The sequence below is a fragment of the Corvus moneduloides genome, chromosome 2 (assembly GCF_009650955.1).
Source record: "Corvus moneduloides isolate bCorMon1 chromosome 2, bCorMon1.pri, whole genome shotgun sequence".
NCBI lineage: Eukaryota > Metazoa > Chordata > Aves > Passeriformes > Corvidae > Corvus > Corvus moneduloides.
The window spans coordinates 121,541,759-121,563,963 of NC_045477.1; the positions used below are offsets into that span (position 1 = coordinate 121,541,759).

Genomic DNA, 22,205 nt, shown 5'->3' on the forward strand with positions numbered 1-22,205 from the left:
CCTGGAAAACAGTAATGAAAAATTACATCGTGAGAAAATGGCATCTGCTTTCACTTCTTGCTCACGGGAAGAAGAGCTGCTGGGCAGGCGGTTGAAGCCCAAAATGGTGCTCTGAGAGCTCCCCACAAGCCCCCAGCAGGCGAGGGAGCAGCAGAGAACAAAGGAAGACTAATTCTGTATCATAGAATCATGGAATGGTTTGGATTGGAAGGGACCTTAAAGCCCACCCAGTGCCACCCCTGCCATGGCAGGGACACCTCCCACTGTCCCAGGCTGCTCCAAGCCCCAATGTCCAGCCTGGCCTTGGGCACTGCCAGGGATCCAGGGGCAGCCCCAGCTGCTCTGGGCACCCTGTGCCGGGGCCTGCCCACCCTCCCAGGGAGCAATTTCATCCTAATATCGAATCTAAACCAACTCTCTTACTTTGAATCCATTCTCCCTTGTCCTGTCACTCCATCCTTTGGAAATTTTCTCTCTCCATCTTTCTTGTCACCTCCCTTCAGGTGCTGGAAGGCCACAATTAGGTCACCCTAAAGCCTTCTCCAGGCTGAACAATCCCAGTTCTCTCAGCTTTTCTATCCCCATGGGAGAGCTCTTTGTTGTCATCCCTGTGGCACAGCTCACTGTCATTGTCATTCTGGAGTCTTCTCCTTGGGACAGCCCAAAAGTCCCTCTGGCTCCACATTGTGCCAGGGCCCTCCTCTTCAGCTCCTGCTGCAGCTCCGGGGCCAACAGGATGCTCAGATCCTTCCCAGCCTTGTGTTGTGCCAGTGCTCCATGGCAGGAGCTGTGCCCTCCTGTGCCACCCTGAGGGGGGACAATAACACCTGAGCACGGGGCTGTTGGGCTGCAAGAGAAGCCCAGGATGGGCTGTGGGGCTGTGGTTCCATCTCCCCCAGACTCGCCACCTCTGTGCCACAGCTCTGAGTGTCCCTTCAGGTCCCTGGGCAGGGCAGCCATGGCAGAGGTGGCAGCCTGTCCCCACGGAGGGATGAGGCCCGGCTCCAGCTGCCCTTCCCTCCACAAACTGGGATGGCAGTTGTTTCCTCTTCCCCCAGTTTGCCATGGTGGGAATTTTTGTCCAAACAGGTCACCCAAATCTGCTTCACCAAGCCTGGCACCTTCCTGGTGTTGAATCTGCACTTTTCCCACTGTCTGCACAGTGGAATCTGCCCTGTGCTGTGCTCATCCCAAACCTTTCCCCTCCATGTAGGCCTGGAATATACACCTTCCTGTTTGCCATCCATGTCTTAGGTGAGTTATCCAGTGGGAACTCCCTCCTTCAGCAGTGTTTGAGACCATTTATTGAACTAAATCCTGACAGATGTCCTCTCCTCATCCATCTCCATCGATCTTAATCCCAGTCTCCACACCCCAGGGACCCCCAATGCTGCTCTCCAGACCCTGACCCACAACCCTCTGGATGCAACCATCCAACCCCTTCCTTATCCTCGTTCCAGCTGAGGGAGAAGGATGTGTACGGCATAGGGGATTTTAAAATTATTTTTACAAAGTCGTGAGGAGTTCCATGGCAGTAGGACCTCCCTTAGGAAGCCAGGATGGTGCAAGTCCACGTGCTTGGTGAACTTCCACTCCTGCAGCAGAAGGCAGGGAAGCACATCCATGTATCCAACACCAGAACTTCCTGAAATTCAGCTCCATTCCATTAACAGCCCCTGGATTATAACAGTGCTGCTTTTTCCATCTCCAGGACATTCCCATACCATTTCCATACTGGTGTGCCCAGTCCCACACCAGACTGAGCCAGGATTCCTTGTAACACCCAACACTTCAGCCATTCCGCACAGGGTTTATTTAGAAACGAACACAAGCTGAGATTCTGCAAACTCAGATTTATATCTTTTTATTTTTTACAAAAAATACATTTTAACAAGTAAATAGAAACCATTTCCATAAGTCCACCGTTGTCCAAAGTGTAAATGTACATTGTAAATTTGCCATTTTTTATATAGACATGTGCTCTATTTTGCCAGTTGTCTACAAGAAATTCAGCTACAGTCTGATGAAACGTAATAAATAATGATTAAGAAATGGAAAAGCTACACACCAAGAAATGGGAAATATAAACTTTGCAAAAGTCATACGTAGTTATATTACAGCCACCTCTTCCCAAATCAAACATTCAATTTCTCCTTTATAAAGTACAACAGTAGTGCATTCCCCTTATTGGCACAGAGAGAGATCTTCCATTGAAATACTGTCCATGGAAAAAATTCCACTGAACTACAACTGAAAGGGACACCAAGGAATTAACTCAGGACAGTAGCAGTGCAAAAGCCAATACTGGCTGAATTAAAAAAAAAACAACAAGATACTTCCTAAGAATTAACATATTGAACACTAATTAAATGATTTTCAAATGATTTTTTAAATTTATTTTTTATATTTAAGCAAGACCCATTTTTCTGGATGGCTCTTTGGGTGACCAGTCCCACCACAGAGGAAAAGATGGATTTGCTGTCTTTGCCACCCAGTTTGTCATTCCCAGTGACTTGGAAAGAAACCCCTGCAGCTGGCTGGGAATTTCTCTCGGTACTGTTGCTTCCAGGTTTTCCCACCCATCTTCCATGGACAAATGGGAAGATTTAGAGCACAGAACTCTAAAAGGGGAGATGTGAAAAAGAGGAATTCCCTTACCTTTCCTATAATAAAAACTGTCTAAAGCAGTTGAACATTTTCAGCTCCAGGTCACTCTGTAGTTTACACCACAGATGAAGAAACATCCCTCCTTTTCCAAGTGCTTCCATCCAACTGGTCCATCACCAGTTTTCAGGATAAAACCCTTAAAGAAGCATTCTTTTGGTAGAAACACACAAATATTCCCCAAATTCTCACCTACTACTTACATTTCTATCCCATGGATGCAACACAGAACATTGCTGGGAGCAATGGAACAACACTGGGATACAACAACTCTGGGAAGGAAATCAAGGAAGTTGGTTTTTTTGCATTTCTAAGATATTCCACTACTTTGGAAGAGGAAATACTCACAGGTATTAATGCTTATATAAGATCCAAAGTCAATGAAAAGGTGTCTGTAGAAAAGTATTAAGATTCCTAATAGTAAAAATATCTGCAAATTTAATTACAAATACATTTCCAAAGCAAAATCCTTAATTAAGTACATCAGGGTCGGTCAGTACTGACAGTGCTCCTTGAAGAGGAAGTGAAGGGAACAGCTAAACATGTGGAATATTTACACTGAGAGATCCACCTATGTCAAATATATAAAGTGAAGCAGCTCTATTTACAATCTGGAACCTAAAGGTTATAATGGAAGAGCAATAAAACACTGCTGAAACACTGAGCTATTAAGTACTGCTGATCTCATGCATTTGTTCTACAACTTGCCCTAGGATTTCATCCACCACATCAATGTCATAATTCACTTGCTGCAGGTCCAGGTCAGGCATGATTGTGGCCAGGAGTTGTCCCACGTTCACTCGGAGAGAGCGGAGCTTCAGGCTGGGGAGAGAGAATTAGACAGGATTAGATGGAGGTGGAATGCTCAGAGTCCTTCACCTAACAGAGCTGGACTGATAATCCAGACTGGAGAGGCTCCATCACCCCCATAAACCAAGAAAAAAACCGATGCAGGTAAAACTGCATCAAGATTATTTCTAAATGTACCAGTTTTTCCAAGCTTCTCTTCAGTTTTTCAGCTAGAAGGTGAATATTCCCTTAGTTTCAAACCAATACTAAACTGAACTCCCATCAGAAATATTTCTGAGTAGGCATTAGTACAATCCTTTACCCCACACCAGCTTTATTTCTCAAAGCAGTATTAAATCCTGGTATTTTTATCCATTTAGAAACCCCAACTACCACAACCCACAGGAACAAAAGGAGAGAAAAAGAGAGGAGAAGGCAAGAAGGAGGAATTTGTCCAAAGACTTTAAAATACGAATAGGAAATAAGAGTTATACTCCAGGGAAAAGGCTGTGCCTCCCTTTTTTGGTTTCACTCCTGGATGTCCTTGCTGTGTCCTCTTCCTGATCAAATTGTTTTGCCATGAGCCATCCCTTCTGTGGCCCAATTCCTTCTACTCTCAGATCCTTTATCATCTCCATAACCAGTTCTCCCAGTGCTGCCATATCTCCATCAACTTGTGGGGGAAGTTACTTCCAAGTCCTGCATTTATTTGCTAATTCTTTTAGTAAACACAAGTCAGAGCTATAAGGAAAAATAAAATTTAATGCTGACAGATCAATTTTAATGTGGGTAAGTTTCTTCTTTATGATTGAAAAGGGTCTCTGGAAATTATCCAGCTCATCCTCCACTCCCCTGCCACCCTCTGCCAGTGTCACAGCAGGGAGCGAGAGCTGGATCCAACACTCCCTGGTTGGTCTCTCAGTGCCCAGCACGAGTCACTCTCCAGCCCTGGCCAGTCCAGCCCAGTAGGCACTGGTTTGTGCCACCAGCAGAGTGCACTGCTAGCTCACATTGCACTGCCACGCCCCCAGCACCACCAGGCACCTTCCTCCCAGCTGCTTTCCCAGGAGCTGTCTCCAGCTGGTTCTCCTGCATGCACTTCCCAGGCGCCCTTGTGGAATTTTCAGGAGCTTTTTTCCCAGCCCATTTCTCCAGTTTGTCAAAGTCCCTCAGCAGCAGCTCTGCCCTCCTGAGTTCCCTCCAATTTGATGGCATCAGGAATTTATTGAGTTCATTTTGGTCTGTCACCCAAGCCATGAATCCCAGAATCCTCAGGGGTGGAAGAGACCTTTGTGATTACCCAGTTCCACCCTCACCCCAAAGCCTGTCCCCAAGGGCCACATCCAGGCTCCTCCTGAGCACTCCCAGAGACAGTGACTCCAGCACTCCCTGGGCAGCTCATCCCAAGGCCTCCCCACTCTGGCAGGGAAAAATTGTTTCCAATCTCCAACCTGAGCCTCCCCTGGTGCCATTTGAGGCCATTTCCTCTCCTCCTTTCCCTTGGCACACGGCAGCAGAGCCCGACCCCCCCTCACTGCCCCTCCTGGCAGGGACTTGTGGGGAGCAGTGAGGTCCCCCCTGAGCCTCCTCTGCTCCAGCCTGAGCCCCTTTCCCAGCTCCCTCAGCTGCTCCTGCCAGGATGTGTTTTCCAGCCCCTTCCCATCTCCGTTCCCTTCCCTGGCCACACTCCAGCCCCTCAATGTCCTTTTGAAGTGACACAGAACTGGACACAGGACTTGAGGCGCAAAGGCCTTTTCCATTCCTGGCCTTGCTGCTCATCCCCAGTTTGCCCTCAGTCACCCCATGCTGGTTGTCCTTACTCCCTTTTGACTCTCAAGGGGCTGCAGGTGGCTTCCAGGTAGATTTATTCCATGTTTTCCCCAGGATTGAAGCTACAGTGCCAGAATGGAGCTCGGGCTGTCCTAAATATGGGCATAACAACTGCCTTTTTCCAGGAATGTCAACTTTTGGAGATACTACAAGGCCAGCTCCCTCTGAAATGCCTCTTATCCCAGGGATCAATTTGTTTAAATGGTCCTTTAACTGAGTCCCTTTTTATCACAGGTGATGCTTCCCCCCTTGGGACCTCAGCTCCTGCTCTGGGTTTTTTCGCATGTGTGCTATTCCCACTTCCAAGAGCTGCAAGCTCTCTAGTTGGAAGTTTCAGCCCTTCCAAGACATGCCCTGGACCCTGATTCCACAGGATTTGCCTGCAGCAAGGAGTTGATACAGGAAGGTTTCAAATCCAGACTCTTTTTCAGCTGATTCAAAAGAAAAACAGATTCGCAAAGTGAAGTTCATTACACAGCATGAAATAATGATCACCCTCTTTCCTGCCTCCCTTTTCTTTCCTTGGTTTGCAAGTTGTGTTCAGAAATTATCCAACATTTTGGATACTTTAAGAAGTATCAGTTTGCCATTCTGTTGTGCAGTGGCTAACCCTGCTCACACAAATCATAAATCACAAACATCACTTGATTAAAAAAAAAAAAAATCAACATTCGTTAGGAGTCACAAAAGGCAGTAGAAAAGAATTCCAAGCATCACATTTTATTATACAATTATCAGACATAACCTTCATCAAAACATTTCAAATACAACCAACAAGCAAAAATCTTGAAATAACATCTAGAAAGAGCAAAACTGATACCTTTCTCCATCAGAAAAATTTACAGAGTCTTCTACTTTACTGGTGGTAGACTCATTTGCATGTGCTACAGCCTGTGGGATTGAAGCTTTTAACTGTGCCAGCTCTGCCTTGAGCTCCTCACACTGACAGGCCATCTGATTTTTCTCCACTTCTAGGACTTCAATCTGGCAATCAAAATAAAAATAAAGCTGTCAAAACTATTCAAAACGCTGTGTGCTATGAAAAGGCAGTAAAAATAGAGATAATTTAAGTGATAGAAGTGTTTTAACAAACATACCTCACTTTTGTATCTGTCTCTCTCAATGGTGCACTTGTCCAGCTGCCTGAAAACCTCATCCAGCTGCACAGCAATCTCATCCACCTCACTCTTGCTCTCACCATCAGCACATTTGCTGCACTCAGTCTTTAGGTTCTGCAGGGTGCTGCACTGCTCCTTGAGCGTTGCTATTTCCCCCAAGGCCTGCTCATAGAGAGCTGTCACCTCGGCCAAACTCCTCCCATCAGCGCTTCCTTCTCCAAAGGAGGGAACTGTCTCCGTTGCCTGATGGCACATTTCCTTTTTTACATATTTATTATTCATCTCCAAAAGCTGCTGTTCCAGTGCTTCCACTTGTTTGGTTAACGCTTCACATTTGCTTTGGTACATTTCTTTTTCTCTGTTCAATAATTGCAGCTGATTTTTCAGTTCATTTTCCATCTCTACAGATGTCTCAGGAACACCATTCACCTTCTGCTGTTCCCTTTCCAACCCTGCCACAGGAACCTGGACTGGGATGTCTTCCACCTCTTCCTTTTTCACCACCAGGTTTGGGAGCTCTGTCTGTGTTGCTGAGCTCAGCTGTTCACTTTTTGCCTCTGAAGTGGTTGCACTGCAGGGTTCTCCCACGGGAGAGTTTACATTCTGCTTCTCCTCCTGATCCAAACAGATACATTCCGTTTTTACCACGGGAACATCAGGATCTGCTGAAGGCTTTGGAGTGCTGCTCTCCTCTAAAATGATGACATCTTCATCATCATCTTCCTCCTCATGGTTGTTGAATGTTTTGTCACCGAGCCGAGGTGTCTTTAGGGACACAGGTGTCACACAACTCTGTGTCTTCCTTTTGAGACTGAGGAGGAAAACATTAAAATAATCAGTTTATTGCTCAGATGCTGCCAAATCATTCGTTTCCAGCCATGTTCAGTGTTTTTCTGAGCACTGTTCAAAAACCACCACTCCAGAACTAGAAAGGGATGTCCCCCTGCAGGGGATTTCAATTTGTGTAGCCAGACTAAATTCCTGTAAAAACAAGTGCCTGCCATCAGCACACTCACACATTATTCTGAAACAGACTCAGTATTCCCAGGAACATCCCTACAGGAGAACAGCCTGTGGATAACACAAACTCTGCTCCTAAGCAGACAAATCACTAAAAATGCTCCTTGTCATTTTGTTGCATTCACTTTTGTACTTGACAAAGTCTCCAGGTCCCTTTAACCTGGAGCTTCCTGTGCTCCCAGAATTCCCACAGGAATTTTAGCAGCTGAAGCTGCCCCCAACACCATCATTTTCCTTAAGAAGTTATTAATTTTAAAAATAAACAGGAATCTACTTTGTGCAGGTCCACTCACCTGCTGTCAGGATCCAAATGAGGGGAAGATACTTTAATTAAAATAGGCAGAGATCTTCTAACAGAAGCATCTGATGATTTTGGTAAAAGTAATCTTGGAAGAGCTTCCTTTGCATTCGGAGTTGAGAATGTTTTGAAGTCTTTACTTGAAGAAACAGATGTTTTTAAAAACATTTCATTATTGATCTATAAGACAATGTAAGTTAAGAATGGAAATAAACAGATATTAGTAGATTCTTCGGGATAGATTTAAGCAGTTCTTTATATACCAGCACCTAAAATTCTGACACCTACATATCCAAGTACCTCCTTGAACCCAGGCTCAGGATTTTGGGATGAGAAAGGCTGGCTAGACTATTGCAAATCCCTGTTTTCCATTTGAAAGTGCTGTGCAGAATCCCAGGCAAGAGCTTTTCCCAAGCTGTGTCTCTGTCTGGAGTTTGCCCATCAGACACAAACTCCAGGACAGACATCCCTGGGAAAGATGCTCAGGGTTCACTCAGTTTGCCCAAAATGAGCAATTTTTGTTTCACTTCTAGAAATTACTTTTGTACTGGGGGAGATCTAATGGCAGAGAAACAATAAAATGAAATAAATAGGTTAAAACAACACATGCAGCATCTCTTCTCTAGAAATGATGTGATCTTAGGTCAGCAATTGACTTTGAATGCAACTGAAATTAAATCACACTTAGCAAATTTGATTCTGAGTTACAATTCAGACATTCCCATCAAACACCTTGGTCTGCATCTGGATTTAATCTGAATTTGAGCATCTCCTTGCACAAGTGTAGCTGTTCCAGCTCTGTCCATCCCCACCTCCTGAGATCCCCACTTTTAAGGGTATCTTTACTTTCATATCCTCATGACATCTCTCTCCAACAAATCCCCCTTCAAGAATTGGGTTCATGCCATAAAAACAGCCACAAGTGACGGACATATCTTTTAGTTTTGGCGAAAGGCCTTTGTCCCTCTCAAACACTTTCCTAATGAGACAGAAATGGTGGATTTTCCATCACTGAGCAGCAAAGAAAGGGGATTTTGGGTTTCCTCATGGTGAGCAAATCCTGCAGAGCCATCAGAGTAAAACTGGATGTTAAAGCAGACATTTGTACCCAGGGCAGGCTCCTGCCAGCTTCAGGAGTTACCTGGTGGCTGTACTCCAGTCGCCTCTTCAGTTTTTCCCTGTCCCTGCACAGCAGCAAGGAAAAAATATAAATTAAAAGCTTAGATTCAAACTGTTCATTCATTATAAAGACGAAATCTAAGATCTAAAAGCAAACACAGTACTCCTCATCTCAGCTAGATACAATAATCAAAGTACTCTTGTTTATTAAATGAAAATTTCCTCAGGAACCTGGAAGCTTGTATGGTCTGAAGTTAGCTTAACCTCAAGTAAGTTCCCTCTCAGATTATTTATTTTTAAAATATTGAAACAACCCCAAACTCTCCTTTCTAGAATGTGAGCCAGCATTACAATTACCCAAATCAGTTTTTGTCATACACTGTAATACACCTTAGCAAAGAACCCTTTAATTCTTAAATAAATGTATTGAGCTTTTCAGCTGCCTCAATGTGGACCTTGAAAGTAACAAAGCCAAGGTCTCCTAACAGCCCTCAGATTTTGCTTCTGGGACATCCCAACCTATTCCCACACTGCCAATTCCTATGGAGCTACATCCTTGTGGGAGCTGGACTTTCACCCCAACTGCTGCACTGCTCTCCTTGGTAGTTTTTAGTGTTGAGCCCCTTGTAAAAGTCTCCAGAACTCACTTTTTCTTGTAGGTTTTCTCATATGTCGGATGTATTAAATCGTCATCCTCTGGTTCTTCTGGCACATTACAATTCCTGGGGGAGGGACAGGAACAGGAAAAAACCCACAACAGAAAGAGCTGAACACCCCTGCTGCTGCCAGGTGATCAGTAAGGACTGGGAGGAGCCCCTGGCCTGTGTCCTTACCGGAATTGCGGGTCAGGGTTGAGGGAGCAGTACCACTTCTCTGGCAAGTGCTCGATGCCGTCCGGGAGCTTCCGCCACTTGAGGCACGCGTCGCACTGCACCCACGTCTGGTCAGGCTGTTTCCTGCGGTAAAAAACCAAAATGAATCAGGGTTTGCACATGGCAGAGTGTTCTCATGTCAGATAAAGCAGTGACAGTGTGTTCAGCTCTCTGCCGTCACGGTGGGACTCACTGGATCTCCTCGACGGGCAGAGCTAAGGGATATTCCTCGTTTTTCTTGGTTTTCATCTCGTTCCAGTAATCATTGAGCTTTTCTCCCAGTGCTGCTATCGTGAGTCTACAAAGAAAAGAATTGAAAGACCACCTTGAATAATCCAATTCTAGCACAGAAAGAACCTTTATTAACTCCAGTGACAGAATAAGGGCATGAAGCACTTTAGTATTTCTAATTGCACAACAGTGAGAAAAAAGCTGGAGCTGGCAAACATTTGGTCACTTTAACGCAGGATAAAGTCTCCACACTGCTAAAGGAGCAGGCCAGTCTCACCCAGGTTCATTTTTAGCTTTGTTTCCTGCTCAGGGCTCATCGTGCAGCTCAGGGACTCCCACACAGGAGGGAGAGGTGAGGAACAATAACAAACCCCACAGGTGAGCTAAAGGTGAGGACAGCCTCCTGTCAGCCTGTGGAATTCACCTCTGAGCAATCCAGTGGATGAGTAACCAGGCCCAGCCACCTGACACTGCCCCGGGCCTTGAACCAACACAAATGTTTGTGCAGTGAACTCATGTGACCCAGAGAGTTTGGATCCAGGTCACCTCTGAACCCAGGCAGGGATTGCTGAGCCAGGAGGCACCAGAAGGGCAGAAATGAGACGGGATGCATGGATGGGATCACATTCCAAATCACATCCCTTTTCTGGGGAGGCAGGAAGTGCAGAGCACCTTTACATCAGGTTCACAACTTCCCAGCCCAAAACAAAACCATCTTTTGAAAGCCTGGAGCACTCCTGGCAGAAAAACCTTTCTAGAAGACTTTTCAAGTGTGATATCACTGTGCCCACTCACATGCCAAATGTGGGGGTAAAAATCAGAGAAAGCTGGGAAGTTCCATTCCCGTTGTAACAAAAGTGTAACAGTACTGAAATTAAAGGTGAAATGCACTTTCTGCTTCCTGGATGGAATGCAGTTGCCATGCAGGGAATCTGTCCCTGGATGTTAACACAGCAACCTGAAGCACAGGCTGAGAGAGAGGAGGGTGAAGCAAAGCAGAGACACCACAGCCAGGTTCTGCTGGAATCTCTGCAGGAATGGGAACTCCACGGGACCAGAAGCTCAGAAAGCACAGAGCAGCCAAGACAGGAGAAGCTGTTTTGCTGCTGAAGCAGCAGCTGGGGTGAAATCACTCTCCTCAGAACAACTTGGTTCATTATAATTTAATTGTAAGATTAACTCACACCTCCACCCCAAAGTTATGTCCAGGAACTCAAAGGTTTGGAGGTCTTGGAGGTCTTTTCCAACCTTAAGGATCCTGTGATTCTCCCCACTTGTCTGGATATTGATTTAATTATATTTTGGACAGACTGGCTGGACACAAAAGGTCCCAGATTTATTGGGGGGCTGACAGACAAATCAAACCCAAGGGATTGAGGAAACCCCCTTTTCATGTGAGTGTTCAAAAAAAGCCCAACAAGTGGAAAACATTCCCTGCTCACTGTGCCTGCCAAGGGCATTCCCAATTCCTGCCCCTCTGCCAAGGGAACTGTTGGTGCCTCACACAGGAAATGGTTCAGGGATCACAAATTTCCATATCCACATGAAAAGTACTGTTGGGCACATGGAAAATGCCTCCTCCTAAACAGCCAGGGAAACAGCCAGGGAAAAGAACATCCAGGGAAAAACATGGGAACAAGGCTGGTATGGATACGTGGAGTGGGAGAAAGTTTATAAGGAAACAGAAGGAGACAAAGAGGGGGCAGAAAAAAGGGGTCTAAAAGGAGTTGTTTGCATTTAAACCAGGTTTTGCTAGAACACCATAAACTTTTCTTCTTCCTATTTAAAGAAGCAGCTTTATCAAGTATTTCCCAGGAAATGACAATATGGGGTAGAAAGTGCAGATAAAAATACCTGTATTCGTTGGTGTAGTCGAAATCTTGTTTGTTGTGAGTTGGTTTTAGGAAGTTGCATTCAATAATCCCAACAACACCCACGCCCATGTTGTTTGCCTGCAAGGAATGAAGGTTTATCAGGAAAACCAACCCAAATTCCGTGCCAATATTGCAAGAGTTTGCTGGAGGTAATCATTAACTACATCTACATTGGGTAAAAAGGATTTTCTTAGGCTTAGGACTTCTCTCCAAGGAGAGAATCTTGATATAAACCCCCTAAATAACAAATCCTCTCTTCCACCCCTCTTTTTGTCCTGAAAGATATGCTCAGATATTTTTGTATCAAACAACCTCAAAACCAAACAATTTAATATGATTTTTAACTGCTGCACACAGCAAAAAATGTGATTTTATAAAGTATACATCAATATCCTACTTTCCATCCATATTCTTTTTTAAAATCAGCATTTGAATGAAATTTGTCAAGATGTTAAAATATTTTGAAGGCTCAATTTCTTACCTTTAACTGACAGCCAACTCTTTCATAAGCTTTGATGAGTCTATTTTTGTGGTACATCATTATTCCATAATGATCTTTGTTTCTGCAGTTAAATCCAAAAGTAATTCTGACTGTTTTGGCCTTTTAGCAGGTATTAAGGAAAAATAGGGTGAATCTCATGGAACACAAAAACCAGAGTTACTCTGAGTGGGTCTAAAAACTTTCTTTTCTTATATTGAGATAATTCCTTCAGTATGACTTCAAAAAAAACCAAAAAACCCCCCAAAACAATCCAAATTTTATCAGTGGAACTGCAACACACCCAGAAGAATCCAGCCATAACAAGTCACAGAATTCAGCTCAGCAATGGAAATATTAAAGGATACGTTGAGAAATTTGGGTCTGTAAATATCCCGCTCGATGAAGGCCAAACTTTTGGAAACCAGCTGTGTTTTCACTTTCTGTCCTCTCAGGATGATCTGCATAGTTGGTTTCAGGTACAAAATACTGCAGTAAGCCTACAAAACAGACATTATATTAAAATTAAAACATATACACCCTTTTTATTCCACAAATAAATCCAATTTTAAAATTCCAACACGTACTCTTAGCGAATAATCACTTTCTGGAACAATCTGGTCCAGTCTCTCCTGTTTTTTGTAGCCTCTTTTGCCTGTTTCATCCAAGTCTTCTGGAATTCTGATGTCGTATTTATCCTTGTCAAAGTCAAATTCTGGTTTGTCGTTTTTATCTCTAAGAATTAAGATGGAAAAATGTATTAATTATAGGGGAAAAAAAGCAAATACAAGGGGAGGTATTGTGGTGGAGCCAGGAAAGAAGGAAAAAAAGGGGAATTCCTCATAGATTTTGAGTCCAGCTTCCCAGTTATTTAAGTGCCCACAGCCTTTTTCCAGTTATTCCACACACAAAAAACCCCCAAACCCTTCTGTGTTTGCATACACTGAAATAAAATGTAAAATTAATGAGAGACAAGAGACTGGATTTATCTTACTTTCTAAGATTCCAAATGATAATCCTGGTGCCTTTTTTCCCTATGATGGCATCCAGCTCTGCCAGTAATTTCTCCTCAGTAGAGAACAAGGAATGTGTCAGGATGGCCTTGAGGCTGTTCTTGGATTCTGCTGGATCACTGATCTGCCGTGGGCACCGTGTTAAGGAGAGGGACTTGGAATGGAGTGATGATCCCAAAAAATGAGGAAATTTCTGGACTCACTTCCCAGCTTCTCATTCCACATCTCAGAGCTCCTACAAGCTTCAAGGTTTTAACAAATTATGGCATCTCACAGAATTTTTTGCCTTTTGACTCCTCTCCAAGGAGAAAATTTTGATATAAACATCCATAAAAGCAGCCAAGGATTTCCTTTGGTGATGCTATCTCCCAAATTTGGGATGTGCCCACAACCCTTCACTGGGAATGCTGAAAGGATATGTTGGTTGGTGAACGTCACGATAGGAACCATGACATGCTCTGCTTTGGTGACTTCCAGGAAAGTCTGGGATAACAGCCCCACACTCATGGTCTCCCCATTCTTGGTGAAGACAATGGCATCCTTTCCCAGGCGCATGGATCCTGACTTGAAGCCATTCCCGTACAGTCCCACGGGAACGCGGCCGTTCATCACCGACTTCTCGCTGAAGCCGAAGCTGAAACATGGGAAACATGAGGAGAGTGGAAAAATCCCTGGAAAACTTGAGAGTTCAGCAGATGCGAGTGCAGGACTTGCCAAATTACATAACCCAACGAGTTTCTCTCTTGTTTCAGAGGTCAGGGACTCCTGCACAATTACATCCTAAAATCACCTGGACAATGCTGCTAAAACCACACAGCAAAAACTTGGGAAAATCCACGTCCAGCTTTTAAGTATGGCATAGAAATACCATCTGTCTGGAATTAGGTGTAAAAGCATTCTTATGGCATTCTAAAAAAAGCCCCTAACCCTGTCTTTTTCCTCTCTCCACTTCCTAGGAAATGTTTGATCCACAAGTTTGCCATTTCCATTTACAGGTCACACTTAAAGTAAAGCAGGGAACTGCATATGGAATTTAGGAAGCTGTTACTGTGGTATTATGGTATCTGACAGAGAAATAACAGCTTGAACTCAATCTTACTCAAATTTAAATCTGCAGGCAGAGCAGTTTTTTATCCTAAAGAGAAATTGGACAGAAAGCTCTTTGCTAACTGTAAAAATAAGAGAAAAATCGGTTCAAACCCCACAGAATATTTAAAGATAAAAAGACGAGTCACATTATCATTCATTAAAACTTCTCCAATAGCTTCTATTAGTAATACTCCAAGGGGTTTGAGCTGAATCTCCCTTCTTTTCTCATTCACTAACTTAAACTAAAGCAATTAATAATAATAATAATGATTATGATGATAGTAATTAGAAAAAGCTCTGAATTCTCCTTATCTCCACTAGTAGGCACTACAGAGTTTCCACAGCATCAAGGGAACACTGAGAGAAGGGATAAAAGGAAACGATGAGGTGAAAGTTCCCTGACAAAGTTACAGGGAAGCTTTAGTAGTACCTGTCTGCTCTGGAGTCTCACCTGGACATTCACTTACCTTCAGAAATGCTGAATTTATGAGCAAAATCAGTGAATTAGAGATGAGAAACAGGAATAAGCTGAGCAGTAACAGAACCAGAACTGGAATTTCCACAAGGCAGGTAAAGAGGTTGCCTACCTGAGCATTTTGTGCAGCTTCTCCGAGTTCATCCCATTCCCATTATCCGTGAATGTCAGGCAGATGTTGTCATTGATGACGGTTTTGTCAATCCAGATCTGCTTGGCGCTCACATCTGGATCATAGGCATTATCTGAGGGCAAGGAGAGCAAACAGGGTGGGAGACTAAACAGCACAAATTCAACTGTTTAAGTGCAAACACATTTTAAAAATGTTGGGATGGAACAGCTGCATCTAAACCAGGAGAACCTCACCCAAACCAGCACAAAATTCCCCAGATTATCGATGGCAGCAACACAGAGGCAAAAAGTGTAGCTGGAGGTGAGCAGCTCACATGAGAACAGAAAATGAAAGCAAGACAAGGTTCCAGTTTCATTTCCTGTCTGCAGAGCAGCTGGTGCAATGTTTACTTTCTCTCAGCTCTTGCAGAGGGGAACTGCAAAATGCTTCAGACTCAAATTTGTGTTTACAGGATGTGAAAGAGTGAAACATGAGTGCAACAGAAACCAGAACACCACAAACCACTCCTGGCAGCAAAGCCAGGCCCAACCCCATCTGCCCCAACACCACTTTCTTCCATCTCTTCCCCTCATCCCCCTGGGATCTGTGAGGAGGGAGGAAAGGTGGGATGTGATGGCACCTCTGCCTCACTGCCTGTTCTGCAGGTTCAACTGAGAGACATAAAACAGCTCAAGCCAATAAAAGGAACTGCAGCTTGGCAGGTTCCTTCCTACAAACTTTAAGTCCAAATTGCATCACAGTGAAATATTTTGTAAAATGTATTTCAGCATCACAAAAGAGGATGTACAGGTACACCTGAAAGTTTGGAAGTAGCTGGAGTGTTAAAAGAGCTGAAATGATTTAACATATTTTACTCCCAAAACAGCCAGTCCTTTCCACAGCCACAGGGCTCTGGTTTCCTCCTTTACGACAGCTTTGGCCTCATCCAGCTGAAAAATCCCTCTTTTCTTTTGTTAGGGGGAAGGGAAGGTGTGGGAAGGTGTGGGAAGGTGTGGGAAGGTGTGGGAAGGTGTGGGAAGGTGTGGGAAGGTGTGGGAAGGTGTGGGAAGGTGTGGGAAGGTGTGGGAAGGTGTGGGAAGGTGTGGGAAGGTGTGGGAAGGTGTGGGAAGGGAAGGCTGCTCATCATTCCCTGACTGTGGAAAAGAGGAACACTGGACATGTCCCGTTAAATTCTGTTCAAAATCAAAGGCAAGGTGGAGCTAATAAAGAGATGCACAAGCCCCAGGTAATGCAGGTAACAGGACCAGAACAAAGAGCAAAACACTGAGGATCTTCAGCCGGGTCTTCCTCTACCTGAAGGAAAAAGGTTTTGTAACAAGGAACAAAAATTATTCCAAGCTATTGATCACCTACCTATGAGCTCTGCAATTGCGCTGAAGGGCCAGGTGTGGCTGGTGGAGTTGGTGTGCAAGAACTTTGGGCACAGCTGGAATAAACCACAAGCAAGGGCATTAGTTTGTGCTCTCCAAGGCAGAAAACAGTCTGTTAAAGGAAGGAACATTCCATGAAGCTGTTTTGGACACCCCCATCAAAAGGCTGTAATTGAATTTATTTCTGGGTATTGGCAGGGAACGTTGATTCAGCTCTTGAAGAGAAAATCCAGCACAGTCTCAGCATATTCTGAGCATGGGTTATATTGTCATCCTAGCAGTCTTCATCTTTATAGAAATATAAGGAACTACTAGTATATAATGATGGCAGGGACTATAGAAAACATCAAAGCTGTGGTTCCAAATCCACTAAGAGAAGCTCTCAGATGTTAAAAACTCACATCTTAAACCAGGATTCAAACTTCATGCCAAGAGTGAGCAGCACCCAATACCCTCCGTGGGTCACTGTCTGTGCCCACAGTGACCAAAATCACCTCTCAGACCCTCTCCAGGGGTGCTTTGTGCTTTAAGCAGTTGGATCTCACACATTTTATGTAACCAAAGGCACAGCCACTACCAGAATTAGGTGGGAATACGCAAAAAAGCACCTCTTTATGGGATGTAACTTAGTGACAAAAGCATTGCCAAGCATCCCATCCTAGGTTCACATATATTCACTTCAAGACTAGGAAAACCAGAACTAAATATCCATGTAAGTTAAGGATCTGTCCATGCAACTGTTGGTGAAATTTTAACTGCTGCAACTGATAGTTGTGTTTGCATTATCACTGAGGAAATCTGTGGTTACACTTTTCACAAGGCCTTTAACACAAACCCCCCTGCACCAATTGGCTCGAGCCCTACTGCCAGAGTTGTGCTGATGGCAGAAAAAGCAGCACCTATGGACACATAACACTGAAAACAGCCCTTGTACCACTGAGTTACACAAAAACCAGAATATAATCCACATTATTATACACATAAAATCAGAAAGATGTTTTAAAATACTGTGTACACATCCATACTTAATTTTTACGGTTACTCACTGACAAGCACTTTTATAACAGTATAAAGTGTAAATAAAAGTAAAGCTCAAATAAAAGCGAGCAACCACTTCAAGGCTCCAAGTTGAAAAGGAATGATGCTAAAAGCAAATCCTAGAGTCACAAACCAGGTACCAGAGCAGGAGGAAGGCAGAGGGAGCAGTAACACCCCTGGTTCAGAGCAACAGAAACATCACCTTGATTCTCAGGTCACAGCAGCACATGACACACTTCCAACTGCAACTTAATCCCTGCACTTCTCTCTGGAGCACAAGTGGGAACAGACACCACGTTCCTCGCTGCCATCTGTGCTGCAGAGCTCCAGGTTTACAAAATCTGGTGCACTGAGTCAGGCTAAGCAGGGGTGCCCCCAACAGATGCTTCCAAATAATTTTGAATCTGAGAGAAAATTCCTCTGGGCTATTAATGGAAACCTCACATGTGCCATGGCACGTGGGCAAAAGGATCTTTGGATTTCTCCCTCTGCTGTACAGGAACTCAGGGGATCCTCAGATCCCTGGGTGATTCTCTTCACTTCCACAGAACTGGCAGCATCTGCTCCTTTGTTTTCTAAGCTTCAGGATCAAAACACACAACAAACAATTAGTGGGATTTTTCCCACCTGAAGTCCCTTCTTGGCAAAACAAAATCACTTTTAAAAATCCCAACCCACCACAGGGATGCACATTCAGGGATTTGCATCTGATCAGCTCCCTGCTGAAACACAGAACAACTCCAGCCACACAGGAGGCTGGAAGTGCAGGATTCCCTGCTGGCACTGGAATTTCAGCAATACAGACCTGGCAAGAAGTCCTGACTGTGGTTTTGACAGAGGCATCAACTCACACTTGGGAATCTCATGGAATCCCTGAGGCTGGAAAAGCCCTCCCAGCCCAGCTGTGCCCAGCTGTGCCCGATGCCCACCTTGTGCCCAGCCCAGAGCACTGAGTGCCACCTCCAGCCCTTCCTGGGACACCTCCAGGGATGGGCACTCCAAACCTCCCTGGGCAGCTCCTGCCAAGGCCTGACCTCCCTTTCCATGAGGAAATTCCTCCTGAAAAGGAAGAAGCACCTCCTCTGACCATCAGACAATGCTGAGGAAGGATGGAAAGAACCTCAGTGTCACCCAGAGTGCCATCATCACCAATAAATGTCCTTTTTTCCCTGTGAACCAAATCATTCTGGGTGCACAGAGATAAAACCTTCCTGTGTAACACAACAGCTCCACACCCTTCATTTCACTGCTGTGAACCACTGGGAATTCTGAAAACAACATCACTAGAATTGCGTTGATATTCTCTGGACCACTGCTTGGGGGAGGGTTTGAGAAAGGCTGGAAGGTGGTTCCCAGAACTGGGAATTGTAGCAGGTCGTTGAAGGGCTGGAAGATGGGAACTGGAACAACTGGGGTCTTGGCTCTAACATCTCCCATCCCTCAGCAAAAAGCGAGCAAGTATCCCACAGGAAATTCATGGGAAAGTTATCTCAGAGCAGACAGCACCATCTGATCACAGAATTACAGAATGCTTGGGTTGGGAGGGACCTTAAAGATCATCCAGTTCCAATCCCTGCCACAAGCAGGGACACTTTCCACCAGACCAGGATGCTCCAAGCCCCATCCAGCCTGGCTTTCATCATACCAGGCATTGAAACAAGGGCACAAAACCAGATTAAAGAACAGAACAGTGGGTTAAGGCCATCAGTTTTGTAGTTTCCTCCAGAGCAATCCGGCTGTCAGCAACCACTCCCTAAGTCCTGATGAACTCATCAGGAAATATTTAAGTCCATTTGTCCCCTTACACTTAATTCATCAATGCACCACTTTAATTAGCTCATAATTAATTGACGTTCAGTAAGAGCTGGTCCCCAGATGAACACTCACTTTGCCAATCCAGCTGTTTTGCTCACTCAGCCAAACATATCTCATTACTAAGTAGGCTTTGTTTAGTAATTTCATTTTTCCTCCGGAGACCAAGTGCAGCCAAATACAACTCAAATGTCCCACTTCTTCCAGCTGGGTATATCTGAACTTAAAGTGTCCTGAGAAGAGCATCCCCTACAGTTACAACCAGCAAATACTGAAGAACAAAACAGTTTATCTCTCAAAAATGACAAGCAGCTTTGGGAATTTTAGTTTTCCAAGCAAACCAGAACTGTCCCATCCCTTGCAGATCCCAAGGTTTGCACAAATCCAAAACCATTGCAGAGTTTGCCTCATTTTGGAACTTACTGCTTGCACATAATAAATTTCTGTTTTGTTACACGGCATCACTGCAGTAACTTATCCCACATTTGAGTGGAAAAATGCATGTTGGTTTATCCTCCACTTATGTAACAACTTCTTGGGAACAACACTGCCATTTTCACGGAATTGTTTAGGTTGGAAAAGCCGTCCAAGACCACTGAGCCCAAGCTGTGCCCGATGCCCACCTTGTCCCCAGCCCAGAGTACTGAGTGCCACCTCCAGCCCTTCCTGGGACACCTCCAGGGATGGGCACTCCACACCTCCCTGGGCAGCTCTTTCCAAGGCCTGACCTCCCTTTCCAGGAAGAAATTCCTCCTGAAACTTCTCGAAATTTTTCCTCCTCTCCCTCCCAGCTACACAATCCCAGTTCCACGACTGTGCAATGAACCACATCAAGGGACCGATCCAAAGTAAAAGCCGCTCTTAAAATATTAACCTGGATCCCCTCCCTCAGCTGCTTCATTGTTCAGCTGGACAAAAATATTGCCAGAGCAACAGCAGGAGAGAAATTCCAGCGTGGGAATGAGTTACCAGGCCTTCCAAGTGCCTGTGCTGTTTGGAAGTGCTTTTGAAACCACGGGAAATACTTTCTATTCCCAAAGAACTGGGACCATCAGCTCTCCCCACCATTCTCTGGATTACAAAGCCTTTTACAAACCTGCCCCAAACTGCATCAGCTGCTTCACCTGAGGAAAAAAAAAACCCCAACAACCCTACAAAACCCACAGCTTTCACTGGAAAGCCACTGAATGCAAATTCTTAGTTGAGCCTGCGACAGACAAAACCAAAGAGCAGCCTAAAAATAATTCAGAAAGTTACCAAGGGCATCTTGTTTCGTTTGTACCTCTGAGAGTGCAGCTTGCCAAAGTGATTTCAACCTGAGAATGATCTGAAACTCTGAACTGCCAGATGCAAAGGCTGATTATCGGTACTTTCTTCTCTCAAGAAGACTCATGATATGTCCAAAAAGTAATAATAAATCAAAGTCTTTATCTGAACAAGCAGAACAACCCAGCTCTAATAAAATATCACACCATCTGTGGATTTTAAACACTTGCAAGAATTAAAGGCCTGAAATCACAATCAAAATGCAATTGTTGAACTTCAAGAAGATGATGTTTAGAGCTCGTCTCTAGAATCAAGGCAACTTTTATTAGGGTAATATAAATTGAAATTCAGATAACATCAATTGATATTAGGTGATAAAATTTCAGACAGAGGTTGGACTCAAGGATCTTGGAGGTTTTTCTCCTCCTAAATGATTCTGTAATTCCAGCAGTGCTGAGCATATCCTAACACACCTTTTTCACTCAAATATTTGCTAAGTTACTCATCGTAGTACTCGTGCTTCTTTCCACCATTCTGTAAGCAAGGTGATGAGCCAGGTGTAGCTCAAGGTGAGGTTTAGAGGCACTGACTTGAAAAAAACCCTCCTGTTTCATCTGAAAAAGCAGCTTTAACTTCATTTATATCAGCACAAATAAAGAAACGACCAACTGCCGCAACAGCTCGGCAACAATACTGCAACTGAAAAGCACAACACAGGAGCATTTAACTGCGTGAACATTCACCCCCCTTATTTGTAATTAGAGTTAAAATGTAATTAGGCCGCTTGCAATAAAAGTAGTTAAGATTTGAAGTTACAAGTTGGCAATTAGAGGTCACGGCGCTCACCAGAGGCTGGGAAAACCCGCCCCCAACACCCAGCCCACCCCCAGCCCTCACCGTCCCCTCAGCACAGCCCAGCCGGACCGATATAACTTAATTTTCCAGGATCTGAGCCGGGATAAGGGCGGGAAAGCTCCCGGCCCCACGTCCCCCCGGAAAGACGAGGCGGCGCTCCCCGCCCTCGCTGAGGGAGTGACCCTGGAAGTGTCCAAGGCCAGCTTGGACGGGGCTCTGAGCAACCTGGGATGATGGAAGGTGTCCCTGCCCATGGCAGCGGCTTGGAACGAGCTGGTCTCTCAGGCCGCTCCCCCCGGCCGGCCGCGGTGCCGCCGCCCCCTCACACTCACCGCGCTCAAGCGGATCCCTCCCTGTGTTTTCGCCGCCATCTTTAGGCCGCGGCCCCGCGCGCGCTTCCGCCTCCCCGGGGCCCTTTGGCGCTTCCGGCGCCGGGCGCGCGCACGCGGGGGGCGGGGCTTGGCGCGAGGCCACGCCCCCTCCCCGGCGCGCGGGGCCGGGGCTGAGGGCGGTGGGAGGGGAAACGGAGGCGTGGAATTGTTCCGGCTGGAAAAGGGCTCCGGAATCACCCAGTCCAGCCTGTGCCCGATCCCCGCCTTGTCACCCAGCCCAGAGCACTACCTCCAGGCCGTCCTGGGACACCTCCAGGGATAGGGACTCCAAACTCCCTTCCAATGCGTGATCACCTTTTCCAAGAGGAAATTCCTCCTGGTGTCCAACCTGAGCCTCCCGTGGCACAGCTTAAAGCTCTTTCCTCCTGTCCCTGTTCCCTGGCAGCAGAGCCCGACCCCCCCGGCGGCCCCCTCCTGTCAGGGACTTGTGCAGAGCCACAAGGTCCCCCCTGAGCCTCCTCTGCTCCAG

General features: G+C 45.3%; 1 protein-coding gene across 2 annotated transcripts; it reads right to left on the minus strand.

Annotated features, from left to right (window-relative positions):
• Positions 1-1,848: 1,848 nt before the first annotated feature.
• Positions 1,849-21,765, minus strand: MORC3 (MORC family CW-type zinc finger 3). Of its 2 annotated transcripts, none has more exons than XM_032101144.1 (17): positions 21,677-21,715; positions 16,357-16,429; positions 14,983-15,115; positions 13,726-13,940; positions 13,288-13,435; positions 12,881-13,028; positions 12,662-12,793; positions 12,297-12,416; positions 11,796-11,893; positions 9,904-10,008; positions 9,672-9,794; positions 9,486-9,560; positions 8,861-8,903; positions 7,715-7,899; positions 6,381-7,212; positions 6,104-6,267; positions 1,849-3,486 (listed from the first exon to the last, which is right to left on the minus strand). In XM_032101144.1, the coding sequence occupies exons 1-17, from the start codon at positions 21,713-21,715 to the stop codon at positions 3,333-3,335; spliced, it is 2,787 nt and encodes a 928-aa protein (XP_031957035.1). In that variant the 3' UTR covers positions 1,849-3,332. The 2 variants fall into 2 exon arrangements, with proteins under 2 accessions (XP_031957035.1, XP_031957036.1); XM_032101145.1 differs by lacking the exon at positions 1,849-3,486 and adding an exon at positions 3,493-4,194 and having other exon boundaries at positions 21,677-21,765.
• Positions 21,766-22,205: the final 440 nt, after the last annotated feature.